The sequence below is a fragment of the Cicer arietinum genome, chromosome 6 (assembly GCF_000331145.2).
Source record: "Cicer arietinum cultivar CDC Frontier isolate Library 1 chromosome 6, Cicar.CDCFrontier_v2.0, whole genome shotgun sequence".
In the NCBI taxonomy this organism is placed as follows: Eukaryota; Viridiplantae; Streptophyta; class Magnoliopsida; order Fabales; family Fabaceae; genus Cicer; species Cicer arietinum.
The window spans coordinates 49,995,672-50,011,070 of record NC_021165.2 but is presented as its reverse complement, the minus strand read 5'-3'; the positions used below and the strand labels follow the sequence as shown (position 1 = coordinate 50,011,070).

Here is a 15,399-nt window from a genome sequence, read left to right as displayed (position 1 = left end):
AGTGACATTGGCTATAACTTCTTTTAAGTTCGGAGATGGTTGAATATGAAATACCAATATCAATTACAAGGAAATGGAGTTTGAATTGTGACCCCTTTTTAAAAATCTTAATTCATGCACTTAATTTAAATTAACTCAAGATCAATCTTGTTTGCAACAGATTAGTTCTAGGTGATATATGATTAGTGAGTGAAAAATAAATAAAGATAAAGATAAGAAGATCACACAAAGATGTATCATGGTTCACCCAATGTGTGCTAAGTCCAGTCCTCACAATCTGTGGGTTTTTCCACTAATGTGCTTACCACCAGAATATTTTGCGTTCGCACTATCTTTTTTGATCAACTACAACTTTCTCCTTTCAACTATGAAATGAACTTTACAGTCACTTTTAAGTCCAAAAAGGATTTTTAGAAGTTCCCTTTAATAACTAAAAGGATTTTTTTCAACATGCTTAAACTAACTTAAGAGATAGACTTTGAGTTACAAATGATGTGTATAATAAAAGTGTTTAGGATCTAAAACTTCTCAACACTTGTTTGAGATTGATTATCAGCAAGAACTCAGTAAAGTGATCCTTGAATATAATGAGAAAGAGCTGGAGTTTTGCTTAAGAGAAACGCTTTGTTACTTGAGTATGAATGTCAAGTGTAGATTGATTGCCTTTCTTGCCTTAGTCTTCTCCTTGATGTTCCTTTTATAAAAGAAGAGAGATTTGAGATACTCATGGCAGTTTGAATATAGGCGTTAGGGAACCTTAGCTGGTTGTAAGTTTTGATTGAAGTATATTAAACACATGTTCTATTTTGTTTAGATTGTTTTTTTTATAAACCCATAATGTTCTTGTTTTTGAGTTTTATGGAGAACGTTAATGAGTGAGTGGGTTGTGATATGTCAATCTTTTATCTTAGAAGCATGCAAAGCTTTCTGCAGAAATGTCTAACAACAATGTACTTATGTCCTTATTCACAACTCATCAATTTGGAGGTTGTTTTCCTCCTTTGAACCTTCGCTCAAGTTTAAGACTTGACACTGATTTGAGCAGTTTTGATACTCCTAACTTGTAATTTAGAATGTAGAAAATAATTTGTCTTAACATATAAGCTATGATGTTCTTGATTTTTTTTTATTTCAAATCTTGTGACCATACTAAATTGTGGCATACTACCATCCATAACAAATTAAATATTTATCAAAATATTTCATTTTCTTCTACGACATAGACACACTTTAATTATATATATATATATCATAGTCATAGATCCATAGTGCTTGAGTTGAATGTTCATATAGTGTTCCATCTGGCCCACCGCAATTGATTAATTTATTGTTTATTTATTTCATCGACCTAATTATGATCCTCATCTTTAACCATACGTCATCGTAATAATGGAACAAACTAAAAAACAAGAAAATTTGATAACTATTACATTTAAAATAAAAATAGTTAACACAACCTTAGCTAAAAATAATTAATGATTCGTAAATTTAAATATCTACAAAGAATTACGTACCGAATTAACTCTTGTTAGAATTACTTTTAGACTAAATTTATTTCACCAATAAAATATAATTGCAAACCAATGTAATTGATGGATATAAAAATATATTCTTTTAAAAAGCTACTTCCTTCATTTCTTTTCCAGTTTTGGGTTTTTAGAAAGTTTATTTATTATTATTTCTCAGTTTTTAAAATTCAAAATGGGATTAATTATTGTTTTGGTAAAAATATCTTTAACTATTTATAATAGATAAAAATATATAGAAAATAAATAGTAAAGAATATTATAGAAAAAAATTAATAGTTTAATAAAAATAATAAATTTATTAATTTTATTTTCTTGAAACGTGTAAATTTTGTACTTATGTAAAAATAATCTAATTAATTATGTATTTAATTGTAAAGTTAAATAAATGAACATATGATTGTCCTTACATTGCACTCGAAAAAAAAATACCACTCACCCTAAGCAAAGAGACATAGAAAGGAAGGTACTCACTAGAATCTCCCCTATCAAAGCCAATTGAATCAATAAAGGGGCCACCAAACAGCATGTACATTTCCTTTCTCTCTCTCCTCAACAAATGTTTCTGTCTTCATACTCCAAATGAGCATCTCATCACCACCACTACCTCCTACTCTTGACCCTCTCTCCTATTCTCATTTATGTCATCTTCTTTTTCATTCCAACAACCTTTTTCCTTCACTCTCCACCTTTTAAATCTTTTTCTCTCATCCATTATTATTGAATGAATGGTTTCTCCAACTCCAATTTAGCCTCCTTATTCTAAAAAAAATAGTTTTACATTAATCATAATAACAATATGAACAAGCTGGTAGTGGAAGTTCTTGATGCTAGTGACCTCAACCCAAAAGATGGAAAAGGTTCAGCCAACCCTTTTGTTCAAATAGACTTTGATGAGCAACAAGTGAAGACACAAACAAAACACAAAGACCTCAATCCTTATTGGAATGAAAAGTTTGTGTTCAACATAAACAACAACTCAACAGATCTTGCTCACAAAACAATTGAAGTTGTTATTTACAATCATAATGAGAAAAAGGCAAGTAGTAGTAAGAAGAATTTCCTTGGAAGGGTGAGAATTTCAGGTGTTTCTGTCCCTTTATCTGAATCTGAATCTACTGTCAAACGTTATCCTCTTGAAAATTCAAAAGGTGATATTGCTCTTAGAATATTTGCTTTTCATGACCCTTCTTCTTTTGCTTATACACCCCCTTCACCTCATATTCACCCCCCAACAACTTCTTCTGTTGAAGAAACACATGAGCCTGATCCTGATGAGGATGTTCCTTTGCGAGAAATAAACACCAACATAAACATAGAAGATGAGGAAAGCATGGTTAGTGATAGTGAGAAAAAGAAGAAGAAAAATAAGAAGAAAGAAAAAGAAGTGAGAACTTTTCATTCCATTGGAACTGAGAAATCTTCTCATCATGCTCATTCTTCTGCTCCTGCTCCTTCTGCTTTTTCTCATGTTCAACATGCATCAAATTCAAAGCCTTCTCCTTTTGTAGCACCAACAATGGAAACAAGGGTTGATTATGCAAAATCAGGACCACCAAATGTGATGTTAATGCAGATCCCAAAGCAGAACCCTGAATATGGATTGGTGGAGACAAGTCCACCACTTGCAGCAAGGTTAAGGTATAGAGGAGGAAATAAGGTATCAACAACATATGATTTAGTAGAACAAATGCATTTCTTGTATGTGAATGTTGTTAAGGCAAAAGATCTACCTGTGATGGATATCTCAGGAAGCCTTGACCCTTATGTTGAAGTGAAGCTTGGTAACTACAAAGGGGTCACAAAGCAATTGGAGAAGAATCAGCATCCTGTTTGGAACCAAATCTTTGCCTTTTCAAAGGAAAGGTTACAATCAAATTTACTTGAAGTTACTGTGAAGGATAAAGATATTGGTAAAGATGATATTGTTGGTAAAGTTATGTTTGATCTAACTGAGGTGCCTTTAAGGGTTCCACCAGATAGTCCTTTGGCTCCTCAGTGGTATAGATTGGAGGATAAAAAAGGGATAAAGACAAATAATGGAGAAATCATGCTTGGTGTTTGGATGGGAACACAAGCTGATGAGTCTTTTCCTGAGGCATGGCATTCTGATGCACATAATGTTAGTCACTCAAACCTTTCTAATACAAGATCAAAGGTATATTTCACACCTAAGCTTTATTATCTTAGAGTTGAAGTGATTGAAGCTCAAGATCTTGCTCCTTCTGATAAAGGAAGGGTTCCACAAGCTTCTGTTAGGGTGCAGCTAGGGAATCAGATGAGGTTTACTAGGCCTTCTCAAATGAGAGCTATTAATCCAATTTGGAATGAGGAGGTTATGTTTGTTGCTGCTGATCCTTTTGAGGATTTTATAATTGTGACAGTTGAGGACAAATTTGGTCCTAACAATGTTGAAATCTTGGGAAGAGAGGTCATGTCGGTGAGAAATGTTCCGCAAAGACAAGAGACGGGTAAGCTCCCGGATGCACGTTGGTTCAATCTTCATAGGCCTAGTGAGGTCGGTGAAGAGGAGACGGAGAGAAAGAAGGAGAAATTCTCGAGCAAGATTCACCTCCGGATTTGTCTGGAAGCAGGGTATCATGTTCTTGATGAATCGACACATTTCAGCAGCGATCTTCAACCGTCGTCCAAACACTTAAGGAGGAAAAACATTGGAATTCTCGAACTCGGGATACTTAGTGCCCGGAATTTGCTACCTATGAAAGGCAAAGATGGTAGGACTACTGATGCATACTGTGTGGCCAAGTACGGTAACAAATGGGTTAGGACAAGAACTCTGCTTGATACACTGTCGCCTAGGTGGAATGAACAGTATACATGGGAGGTTCATGATCCATGCACTGTGATCACGGTTAGTGTTTTCGACAATCACCACCTCAATGGGAGCAGTGACAACAAAGATCAGAGAATTGGAAAGGTGAGAATAAGGTTATCAACACTCGAAACTGATAGAGTATATACTCATTATTATCCTCTATTGGTTCTCCAAACCAATGGCCTAAAGAAGAATGGAGAGCTTCACTTGGCTGTGAGGTTCACTTGCACAGCTTGGGTTAATATGGTAGCTCAATATGGAAGACCTTTGCTTCCCAAAATGCATTATGTTCAACCAATACCTGTTCGCCACATTGATTGGCTCCGTTATCAGGCCATGCAGATCGTGGCAGCAAGGCTAGCAAGAGCTGAGCCGCCGCTTCGACGCGAATCAGTTGAATACATGCTTGATGTAGATTACCATATGTGGAGTCTAAGGAGAAGCAAAGCCAATTTTCACCGCATAATGTCGCTACTCTCGGGTTTTTCAGCTGTGTGTAAATGGCTTGATGATATTTGCACTTGGAGAAACCCAATCACAACTTGCCTTGTTCATGTCTTGTTCTTGATACTTATTTTCTACCCTGAATTGATATTGCCAACCAGTTTTCTTTATTTGTTTGTAATCGGGATTTGGAATTACCGGTTCCGGCCAAGGAATCCACCACACATGGATGCTAGACTTTCGCAAGCAGAAGCTGTGCATCCAGATGAATTGGATGAGGAATTTGACACTTTTCCAACTTCAAGACCTTCGGATATTGTGAGAATGAGGTATGACAGATTGAGAAGTGTTGCAGGTAGAGTACAGACTGTGGTTGGAGATTTAGCTACTCAAGGAGAAAGAGCTCAAGCTATACTAAGTTGTGAACCTTTTGAGGATTTTATAATTGTGACAGTTGAGGACAAATTTGGTCCTAACAATGTTGAAATCTTGGGAAGAGAGGTCATGTCGGTGAGAAATGTTCCGCAAAGACAAGAGACGGGTAAGCTCCCGGATGCACGTTGGTTCAATCTTCATAGGCCTAGTGAGGTCGGTGAAGAGGAGACGGAGAGAAAGAAGGAGAAATTCTCGAGCAAGATTCACCTCCGGATTTGTCTGGAAGCAGGGTATCATGTTCTTGATGAATCGACACATTTCAGCAGCGATCTTCAACCGTCGTCCAAACACTTAAGGAGGAAAAACATTGGAATTCTCGAACTCGGGATACTTAGTGCCCGGAATTTGCTACCTATGAAAGGCAAAGATGGTAGGACTACTGATGCATACTGTGTGGCCAAGTACGGTAACAAATGGGTTAGGACAAGAACTCTGCTTGATACACTGTCGCCTAGGTGGAATGAACAGTATACATGGGAGGTTCATGATCCATGCACTGTGATCACGGTTAGTGTTTTCGACAATCACCACCTCAATGGGAGCAGTGACAACAAAGATCAGAGAATTGGAAAGGTGAGAATAAGGTTATCAACACTCGAAACTGATAGAGTATATACTCATTATTATCCTCTATTGGTTCTCCAAACCAATGGCCTAAAGAAGAATGGAGAGCTTCACTTGGCTGTGAGGTTCACTTGCACAGCTTGGGTTAATATGGTAGCTCAATATGGAAGACCTTTGCTTCCCAAAATGCATTATGTTCAACCAATACCTGTTCGCCACATTGATTGGCTCCGTTATCAGGCCATGCAGATCGTGGCAGCAAGGCTAGCAAGAGCTGAGCCGCCGCTTCGACGCGAATCAGTTGAATACATGCTTGATGTAGATTACCATATGTGGAGTCTAAGGAGAAGCAAAGCCAATTTTCACCGCATAATGTCGCTACTCTCGGGTTTTTCAGCTGTGTGTAAATGGCTTGATGATATTTGCACTTGGAGAAACCCAATCACAACTTGCCTTGTTCATGTCTTGTTCTTGATACTTATTTTCTACCCTGAATTGATATTGCCAACCAGTTTTCTTTATTTGTTTGTAATCGGGATTTGGAATTACCGGTTCCGGCCAAGGAATCCACCACACATGGATGCTAGACTTTCGCAAGCAGAAGCTGTGCATCCAGATGAATTGGATGAGGAATTTGACACTTTTCCAACTTCAAGACCTTCGGATATTGTGAGAATGAGGTATGACAGATTGAGAAGTGTTGCAGGTAGAGTACAGACTGTGGTTGGAGATTTAGCTACTCAAGGAGAAAGAGCTCAAGCTATACTAAGTTGGAGAGACTCAAGGGCTACAGCTATCTTCATCATCTTCTCACTGATCTGGGCTGTGTTCATTTACATTACTCCATTCCAAGTAGTAGCAATTATAGTTGGCATCTACATGCTTCGTCATCCTCGGTTTCGGAGCAAGTTTCCGTCAGTACCAGTCAATTTCTTCAAGAGATTGCCTTCCAAATCAGATACCCTGCTTTGATGTTCAGCTTGTATTCACTGTCTTTACCTATTGTCGAATTATTATTGTTCACAAATAAATACATATGAATAAACAGACATGCACCATTGCACCCAAATGAAAGAGGGTATAGGAAAAATGTGCATAGTTCACTTCTACTTTCACTAGCTAAAGCACAGTTTCACTATATGTATATCCCAAGTTCTCAGCTGTCAAAATAAACATTCCTTCATGCTCATAATAGCTTTTATTAAATTATGAAATAATGTACTTCATATTATTGTTAACCACGCCAGTCAAGTACTGGTACAAAAAGGGTTTTGTATGAATCATATCATATTGATACAACAGCTGCAAAACATGAAGCAAAATATGTGGTGAGGTTTTGCAGGAGAGTACATATTCGAACACTTGATAAAATCTGACAAATTTGTAAGTCAAAACTTTGGAATAACAATGATTCCAGATGAATTAAGAAGAAAAAAAGTAACAGCTTTTTACTGGGACCAAATAACACTAAAACTAAGACAAACTAATAGAACAACAATTGTCAAAATGCTGATAGATATTCCACCCAAAAGAGCCTTATCAACAAAGTCCCACTTTTTCATGCTTCTTTCTTGCTTTATATCAGATCCTGAGGAATGTTCACTTTCTACCCTTTTGTGAAGATTCTTCCGCTTCCTCAATATCCATCCAAACAAATTTTTGTTGTTTTGATTCTGTTGCATTACAGTGCCGCTTGAATTATCAATCTTCTCGAGAGTACTCTGACTGCAGCAGCTGTCAATGTCATTTCCACAAGCACAAGATTCTGGCTCTTCTGAGATTACACCAGTTTTGGTTTGGTTACAGCATAGTAAAGACATATCTTGATTAGGAATCTGCGTGTTCAAAGCTTTATTGTCCTTTGCTTCTTTGATTGTCTCAATTATTTCTCCAAAAACCGACCACCTTCCCACAGATGTTATCTTAACCATAGCTGAAGTTCCAAGCATATCATCTGAAGCAATCACGAGAACTTGTATATATCCCTTTGTATGACCAACCTGAGTTTGGCATTGAAGAAATAATTAATTAGTTGAAAAATACAATAAAAGAACACATAATACTATGCAGAAGTCAAAAGTTCAGAGTAAGCAGTGCTTCAAAGAATTCACAATTTATCATTACATACACACAATCACACACCAAAGAGGGGGCCCTGAGACCAGTGGATTCTAGGATGAGGGAGCGAATCTTATCCCTCGTCTGTGTGCCAACAAATCTGACCTTAGATAGGGAAGAAAATGGCATTTCTTAATACTTAATTCACTCATCCAACTAATTAGATGTGATAATCTCGTGAGATTTAATCACCCACATCCTAGACACCCTTGAGACCATGGTTATGCTATGGAAGAAGAGTAGAAGACAGACACCTCCCAACACTTCAGTGCTGCTGACGATTCTAAGTACGAAAGCAAGAAACTTTTTCAACTAAACCAACTAAAGTCTCATACAGTATATCGAAAAACAACTATCAAGAGTGTAAATGTTTAGAAAAAACTAACTGGTTTTCAATATTATTCTTAAAATATGTTGCACGATATAGAGAAAAAAAAAAACTCAACTCTCGGCCTAAAATAAACTTTTCCTGGCACTTTGGCAGGTTCATGGTAATAAAAGGGTTTCAACAACATAATTATATATATATTGGTTTCAATAAATCCCAATATTAATATGAATAGAATACATTTAAAAGCAATAAAAATCAAATAATGATTCAAGATCTACTGCACTGCCTTACCAAGTGTACTCCATCAGATGCTATATCAGTAATCCAAATTCTTTCCACTCTGCCTTCCATCCCATTGTATGGCGTGAACGCTTCAAAGACATTTGTTAGTTCACGGCTTCTTCTCTTCACCACATTACTTGGAACCTTTTTCATCCTTGCCGCAGGTGTGCCTATTCATTTTTTTTTAATTAATATTGTCTGTTAAAGATTGAAGATAAGCAAAATATTTCAAAATGAAAAGTAAAGATACCCTCTGGCATAAGCATCTTACACAAAGGGGGCATCTTGATGTCCTTAATTAAAGCTTGTTTGAACTTATCTCATGACATAAACACTTATACCAACCAGAGTATGAATACACTTACGAAAATAGTCTATGATATAATAAATTGTTGCTAATTTATTTCAATAAGCTTCCCAAAATAGCTTATGAAGAAGCACCTACTTAAGCTCCCTATTATAGTTTATTGAATAACTGTTTTACTATTTATCTAGACCATCGAAACCTGGTTAATGCAAATTTTCCAACAGCCCCTTCCAACCCCTAACCAGCATATTCTACAGCACATTAAATTCTGAAGGCCTACTTAAACAAACAGAAAATATAATTTACCTCTGCAAATGTACATCACACTAAATTCAGATGATTATCAGAGAAAAGAAATTAGCCAAAATCACTTAAGATAGAAAGATTAGGGGAGGAAAAAAAGCAGATTGTGTATCCTGTATCACTGACAAAAGAAGGACCTCTGCATTTTTTATTTTTTTTCGCATAGAAGAATGTTTATCATAGAGTCTCCTTGTCAGGAAAGTGAATAGTTCACATAACACATAAGCACGTAATAATTCAAAAGGATGCAAACATTGTCTAACCCTTCATAACAAGTGGGTAGCATACAATAGCACCTAGAAAAACGGTAAAATGGAAAATAGAATAGAAGGAGCTTATCATCACTGTTTAAAGTTGCCTTAAAATTATTAGGAGAACCCTTTTATTGCAAGAAAAAAGGATGGCAATCTAAGTCTTCCACCTTCAAAAAAACAATCAAATCGTGCATGCACAGAACCTAGTGGAGCCAAGATACCCTGCCTCTAAACTATCCTATTAGCTTGAAACCAACTTCAGTTTCATCCTAAAAAATTAAGTTATGATTTTCAATATGAAGCTGTGCCACATCACACACCTGGCCGAGGATAAAATTGTGAAATATGAACTTGAGAAAACTTGTATTCTTTTATAAGGTTGACAGTTTGCTCAAAATCTTCATCGGTTTCACCTGAAAAAGTCCAAGAAATAAGTGTTAGTATGATCTTTGCACTACTTTTTCATATTGTCCAGATTATCTATATCCATTCCGAATCATTTTAATCATATGATGTATCATCTCTAAGATTAAGAGAATACTGTTTTACAACTCCTGTTGACAAGTGATACTCCAATTATAAGATTACATCAGTTATCTTGTCATTTATTATATTGCTGTATAAGAGTCTCAAGCTTAGAACAACCAATTGCATGTTTTCATATAATTAAATTACTCACAACTTCAAGAGTTATTTGTAATCTACACATTTGTTGCACATGAAATTATGAAGGTTAGTAAAAATCTAAGAAAGACCATCCACAAACCTGGAAATCCACATATTATATCAGTGGCAATCTGCATCTCTGGCACAAGCTCAGTTAAGGTATCTACAACAGTCCTGAACTCCCTTACAGTATATTCTCGGTTCATTGCCTGAAACATTCAGATTAGTCAATATACTATTTAGAATATCACTATCCACAATGTTGTCAATATTTTTTATGACTTACACTCAAAATAGCATCACTTCCAGACTGAACTGGCACGTGCAAAAAGGAGTAAACACATGGATGTCGTAGAACTTCTGCTATCTCTTTCAAGTGTTCAAGGATAAAAGGTGGATTGGTCATTCCAATACGCAGCATAGTGCTTGCATCTGCTGGTAATTCTGCTACTAAGGCATTCAATAAAGTTGGAAGATTGACACCAATGTCACGCCCTGTAAAATATCATGACCTAAGAAACCATTGATATAAAAACCCATCTATACTTTATAACATTTTGAATAAACAAATTGCTTGGATGTATATGCACTAGTCAAAAAGGAAATTTCTTAAGATCTACAAATATCGTAAATTAGTGAAACCAATTGAAGGAATCTGACTAATATTAGAAATTACCATATGCTCCAGTATCTTCACTGCTCAGCCATATCTCTTTAACTCCATCAGATATCACAGATTTTACACGTCCAGCCTGCATTAGTAAAGAATTAATAGATGTGAGGAAAATTAAATAGTGTGCACATGAGTGTGATATGTGAAGAAAATGAAATAGAGTGCACGCGTATGTGTGTCAGATGTGAGGAAAATTAATTAATGTGCACTTGCGTGTGTGAGAGAGTATAAAGCACAGTTCCCTGCTAAAGTACTTACAAGGCTATCTATTGTGTAACTCCCTAAGTGACCCCGAGCATGCTTTGTCTTGCAATAAGTACAAGCACCTAAACAACCAACATTAATTGGAAGAATCTCAACAAATTTGTTCTTTCTCACCTGTTACAAAGGATGAAAGGTATAATAAATAATATCTCAAGAATAATATCTAAAAATCAAGTTAACATACAGTGTCAAAAAGCATAAAATATTACCATACAACACCCAATTTAGAAAACATAATATCTATGGCAGAAAAGATATTTCCATATCCATACAAAATGAACAGGAATTGTAACAAGATCAAATTCACACCTTTGGAAGGTCAAGTGCTGGCAATCTCTTACGGGTCAAAAGCCGGACTTCGTGACCTTTTAAAGTCTCTTCTACAACTTCAACGACACGATCAATTTGCTGGACTCCTACAATGCTGATCCCTTCCAGTTCTTTAGCATCTCGACTTCCTTGGGGAACACAGCCAGCAACAACTAGTGGTTTATTTGATGATTTTCCTTTTGTTATAATGGTATCCATTGCAGATTGACTCGGGGATTTTACTGTGCAACTGCACCATTAATTACTCAACATGATTTTCTTTTCATAAGTATATATGGTTTTCTAAAATGTTATGCATTCATGCTATATTGTTCAATTTAATAGCTTCGGATAATAAAAGACATGATCAACCTTATCTAATGCACTGATGTTCCTGCCCCCTTACACATGAATCACATAACACAATGAAACATTGATACCACAAAAAAGGATATCAATATAGTTATTGGAAAGTGGCTTATACTCTAGAGGCAGAAACATTTTAACTTGCAGCTTAATATAACAAAATATATAAGAACAATTATTGAAAGCATTCGAAAGGTTTGAGTTTCATTTAAATTATCAATTCACCCAATAACACATACATAAGCAATTTTAACAATATAAAGAATATTAAAAGATATCAGGAGTTAGAACGTAGAACAATAACCTAGTTCTAGATTTTATGATATATTGACAGCAAGAAAAACTAAACTTCCAAGGAGATTCACTGTTAAATTTGTTCTTCGTCAGCAAACTGATGGAGACAGCGTTGTCTCCTTCAATAAAATAAATTCTATAATCACCCAATATCCATCTCCTTTGAAACGGATATGTTTTTAATTGGAAAAGATTTGATATTATAGATTGATTACATCGAGCGAAAAGGTCACTTGAGATTCATTTATGTGTCAACAATTAATTTAGGGTTTACAATACTGTAATATGTATGCAAGTGGCCATGCAGATTTGAAACCCATGCTTATTATTATAGATTAGTAACTACTTTCCATCAATCAGGTCAATTACTTTTTTCCTTTCCTTGTCTATGCTATGGAGAATATTTATAATATTTTCCTAAGTTATCCATAAAAAGTTGGAGTCGGTAACAGAATTTAAGAGCACTACAGAGATTCAGCATTATAAGCAAATTATCAAGCGATCAGTTAATGCGGCGGTTCAGAAAGATACGTTTTCAAATGTTACAATTTAACTATGGCCTGAGGTCCTAATAAGAACTAAGAGCAAGCCAAAACCTGAGACCAGTAAATCAGCATTTAACTAGTCAGGAATCATCTACAGAAGATTATCGTAAAACTCAACTGGAAGTGGTTAAAGGTATCAACAAAGAACATCTGGCTATAAATAAGCAAATTTGGTGAATGGGCCCCATGGAGGAAAGAAAAGGGAGGATCAAGTTTAGTTCATAGGACATTGTTGAGAATCACACATCAAAAGAGATATGGCGTGAAAATATGTTCATAAGTGAGAGGCATCCCTCACCTTACAAGCTAGTTTTGTAAAGATTGAGTTAGGCCCCCAAATTCTAAGACACATTATTTCCTTCAAGATGTTTTGGCGGAAAATAATCAAAATATCACAATTCAAAACATCTTATCCATCCTTATACCTTCCCCATAAAACCAGGAAAACAATATGTAAGATACTTTTTATTTTCCTTTGTAAATAAATAGTTTAAGTGAGTTAAGTCCTAAGATCCCATAAATGTGAAGATAGATCTCAAGGCTCAAACAACTATTACAGATATATTAACACATTACCCACCAACAATGTTCTCACGTAGCCAGTGGAATTTGATCTAAAGTCTTAGTATATCTATGAATTACATTACATCGCAAAATTGGTAGAAGCTAACAAAATTTGATGAAAATAAAACAATAAGCATTAAGCAATAGGAATCACACAAAAATGATTAATAAAAAAGAGCGTTCGTATGTAAAAGACTGACGTGTTTATGAGCCATAGATCTGCTTCGTCAGGATTATCACTCAATGAATAACCAAAAGCTGAAAGCTGACCAGCCATATATTCACTATCACTCTGTTCAAATCAAACAGTAATTTAACTAATTAATTAACTAACTAAGCTCCATCAATCGTAATCTAAATAAATTCCAATTAATTAAGATAATACATGATTATATGGTGTGAATTGAACTTACCTGGTTATGAGAGCACCCAAAGGTCTTTATGAAAATAGTCTGCGAAAACAACAAATAATCAGAAAATTCATTAAAAAATATAAAAAGAGGAAGAAGATGAAAATGAAAATGAAAATGAAGAACCTGAGTGCCAGGGATTGAAGGTGAAGGTGAAGGTGAAGGTAAGGAGCGTTGATTTTTCTTCGTTCCAACGCCAACTGTAGCGGACGTTAACGGAGAACGAAATCCCGGTGGTGTACCAGTTTCGGTTCCGATCAGCAAATCTTCAATGTCCTCCATTTCCTTCCTTCCTTGCTTACTTCTTCTCTGCTGCCTCTGCTTACACTCTCAGCCCTAATAAAACAAATTCCAACGTATAGATTTATTTATATATATATATATATATTGAAAGGTTATATTACTTTTATTTATATATTATTTTTTATGATTAATTTTTTAAAAAAGATAATAATTTTTTTTTAGTTCCCATAAAAAAAATATTATGTAAAAAATATTTATATTAATAATGTCAATATATAGTTTTGAATAATTTTTTTTCAGACATATTTATTACATTATAAAACGTTTATTCATAATAAATGAGTTCAAAATTCAATGTATAATTATTTGTACATTAATCTTGAGTTTTTAGTGTTTCAAAATTCATATTTTTGTTACAAGTTAAAAAATTCTAAAATTGTGTGGAGAAATTATTATAATATTATAAAAAATATGCTAACAAAAAATCATAGAAATTTAAACATTAAAAAGAACAATTAATATAAACTAAAATTGTTTGTATGATTATTTTGTAAAGATTAAAAGTTGTATTTCTTTTTTTATAGGAATTGTTCCTACATGAATTTGATCACCTCATGATAATGATAATTTGATGTTGGTTCCTGATTTCTCATACACTCCTATTTATATTGCTCTTGTTGTCAATATTCCTATGAGTGGTGAGATGTATCTGCAACGATATTATGATATTAAAGTAAGGTAGAGTGATAGCAAAGTTTATTATTTTAGAGTTATGAAATGTGTGTATACTTTGGAGATAAACCCCATATTTATAGAAGTTTTGGGCACCAAACTACTAGGTAACTAAATCCCATTCATCAGTCTACCAATTCAAGTATTATCTCTACTTGAAGTAGTTGAAACTCAATCGCGATGAGGATTGTTGAGGGTTTTCCTTGGTGCGAGCGGAAATTATTATTGGTATAGTTGTTAATGCTAGTCCTTAGGTTAGAACTAAAAAAGACTCGGGTTGTTGGTTGTCTTGAGAGTTTGGTTTTTCTTACTAACATCAAGTTGAATCCAAGGTTTAAAGTGGACTTGAGTTGGATATGTTGACCTGGGTTTGGCCTTTTTTGGCCAATATCGATAAACAAGCTCTTTAGGCTATTAGCTATTGTATGGTCAACAGTCTAAAGTCTAAAAAGTTTTCAAAGATTGAATTTTTCTGAGGTGTATCTGAAGGTGCAAATATGAGAAATGGTTGAATTGTGTTTGTGTACATTGGATTCTTTTTTATTATTTGATTAAAATTAGTTCGGGTTTGATGACTTAGAGCAAAAGTAGTAGCAAAACTAAGGAATGCAAGAGTATGATACATTTTTATAAGACTTTGATGAATCAATACAAAATGTATCTCTACGTTGAACATAAGAAGCAATACAAAATGTATCATAAAGTCAGAACCTTCATGATGAATGCTATAGTCAGCAAATGCCCGTACATAGTACAATTTAATATTTGATAACATTTCAAAACAATGAATTTTGTAACCCTAAACACCATTGAAAAACAATTTCATACATAAATATATTCTAAGACAATTTCATAAGATTGTTAGTTCAAATTCATGATTTTGTGCTCTTTGCAAAAAGTTAATATTTATCATGTAATAATTCAAAAAATTGC

At 34.7% G+C, this 15,399-nt stretch overlaps 2 protein-coding genes across 2 annotated transcripts; one reads left to right on the top strand and one right to left on the bottom strand.

Moving 5' to 3' along the window:
- Positions 1 to 2,183: 2,183 nt before the first annotated feature.
- Positions 2,184 to 6,949, top strand: LOC101494825 (multiple C2 domain and transmembrane region protein 6-like). Its single transcript, XM_004506342.4, has one exon. It carries the CDS (start codon positions 2,326 to 2,328, stop codon positions 6,775 to 6,777), a length of 4,452 nt encoding a protein of 1,483 aa, XP_004506399.1. The 5' UTR covers positions 2,184 to 2,325; the 3' UTR covers positions 6,778 to 6,949.
- A 39-nt stretch (positions 6,950 to 6,988) lies between these two features.
- Positions 6,989 to 13,840, bottom strand: LOC101494511 (uncharacterized). The gene is made up of 11 exons (XM_004506341.4): positions 13,618 to 13,840; positions 13,495 to 13,533; positions 13,282 to 13,373; positions 11,313 to 11,562; positions 10,998 to 11,117; positions 10,743 to 10,818; positions 10,353 to 10,561; positions 10,167 to 10,275; positions 9,721 to 9,813; positions 8,546 to 8,706; positions 6,989 to 7,805 (listed from the first exon to the last, which is right to left on the bottom strand). The coding sequence occupies exons 1-11, from the start codon at positions 13,771 to 13,773 to the stop codon at positions 7,254 to 7,256; spliced, it is 1,857 nt and encodes a 618-aa protein (XP_004506398.1). The 5' UTR covers positions 13,774 to 13,840; the 3' UTR covers positions 6,989 to 7,253.
- Positions 13,841 to 15,399: the final 1,559 nt, after the last annotated feature.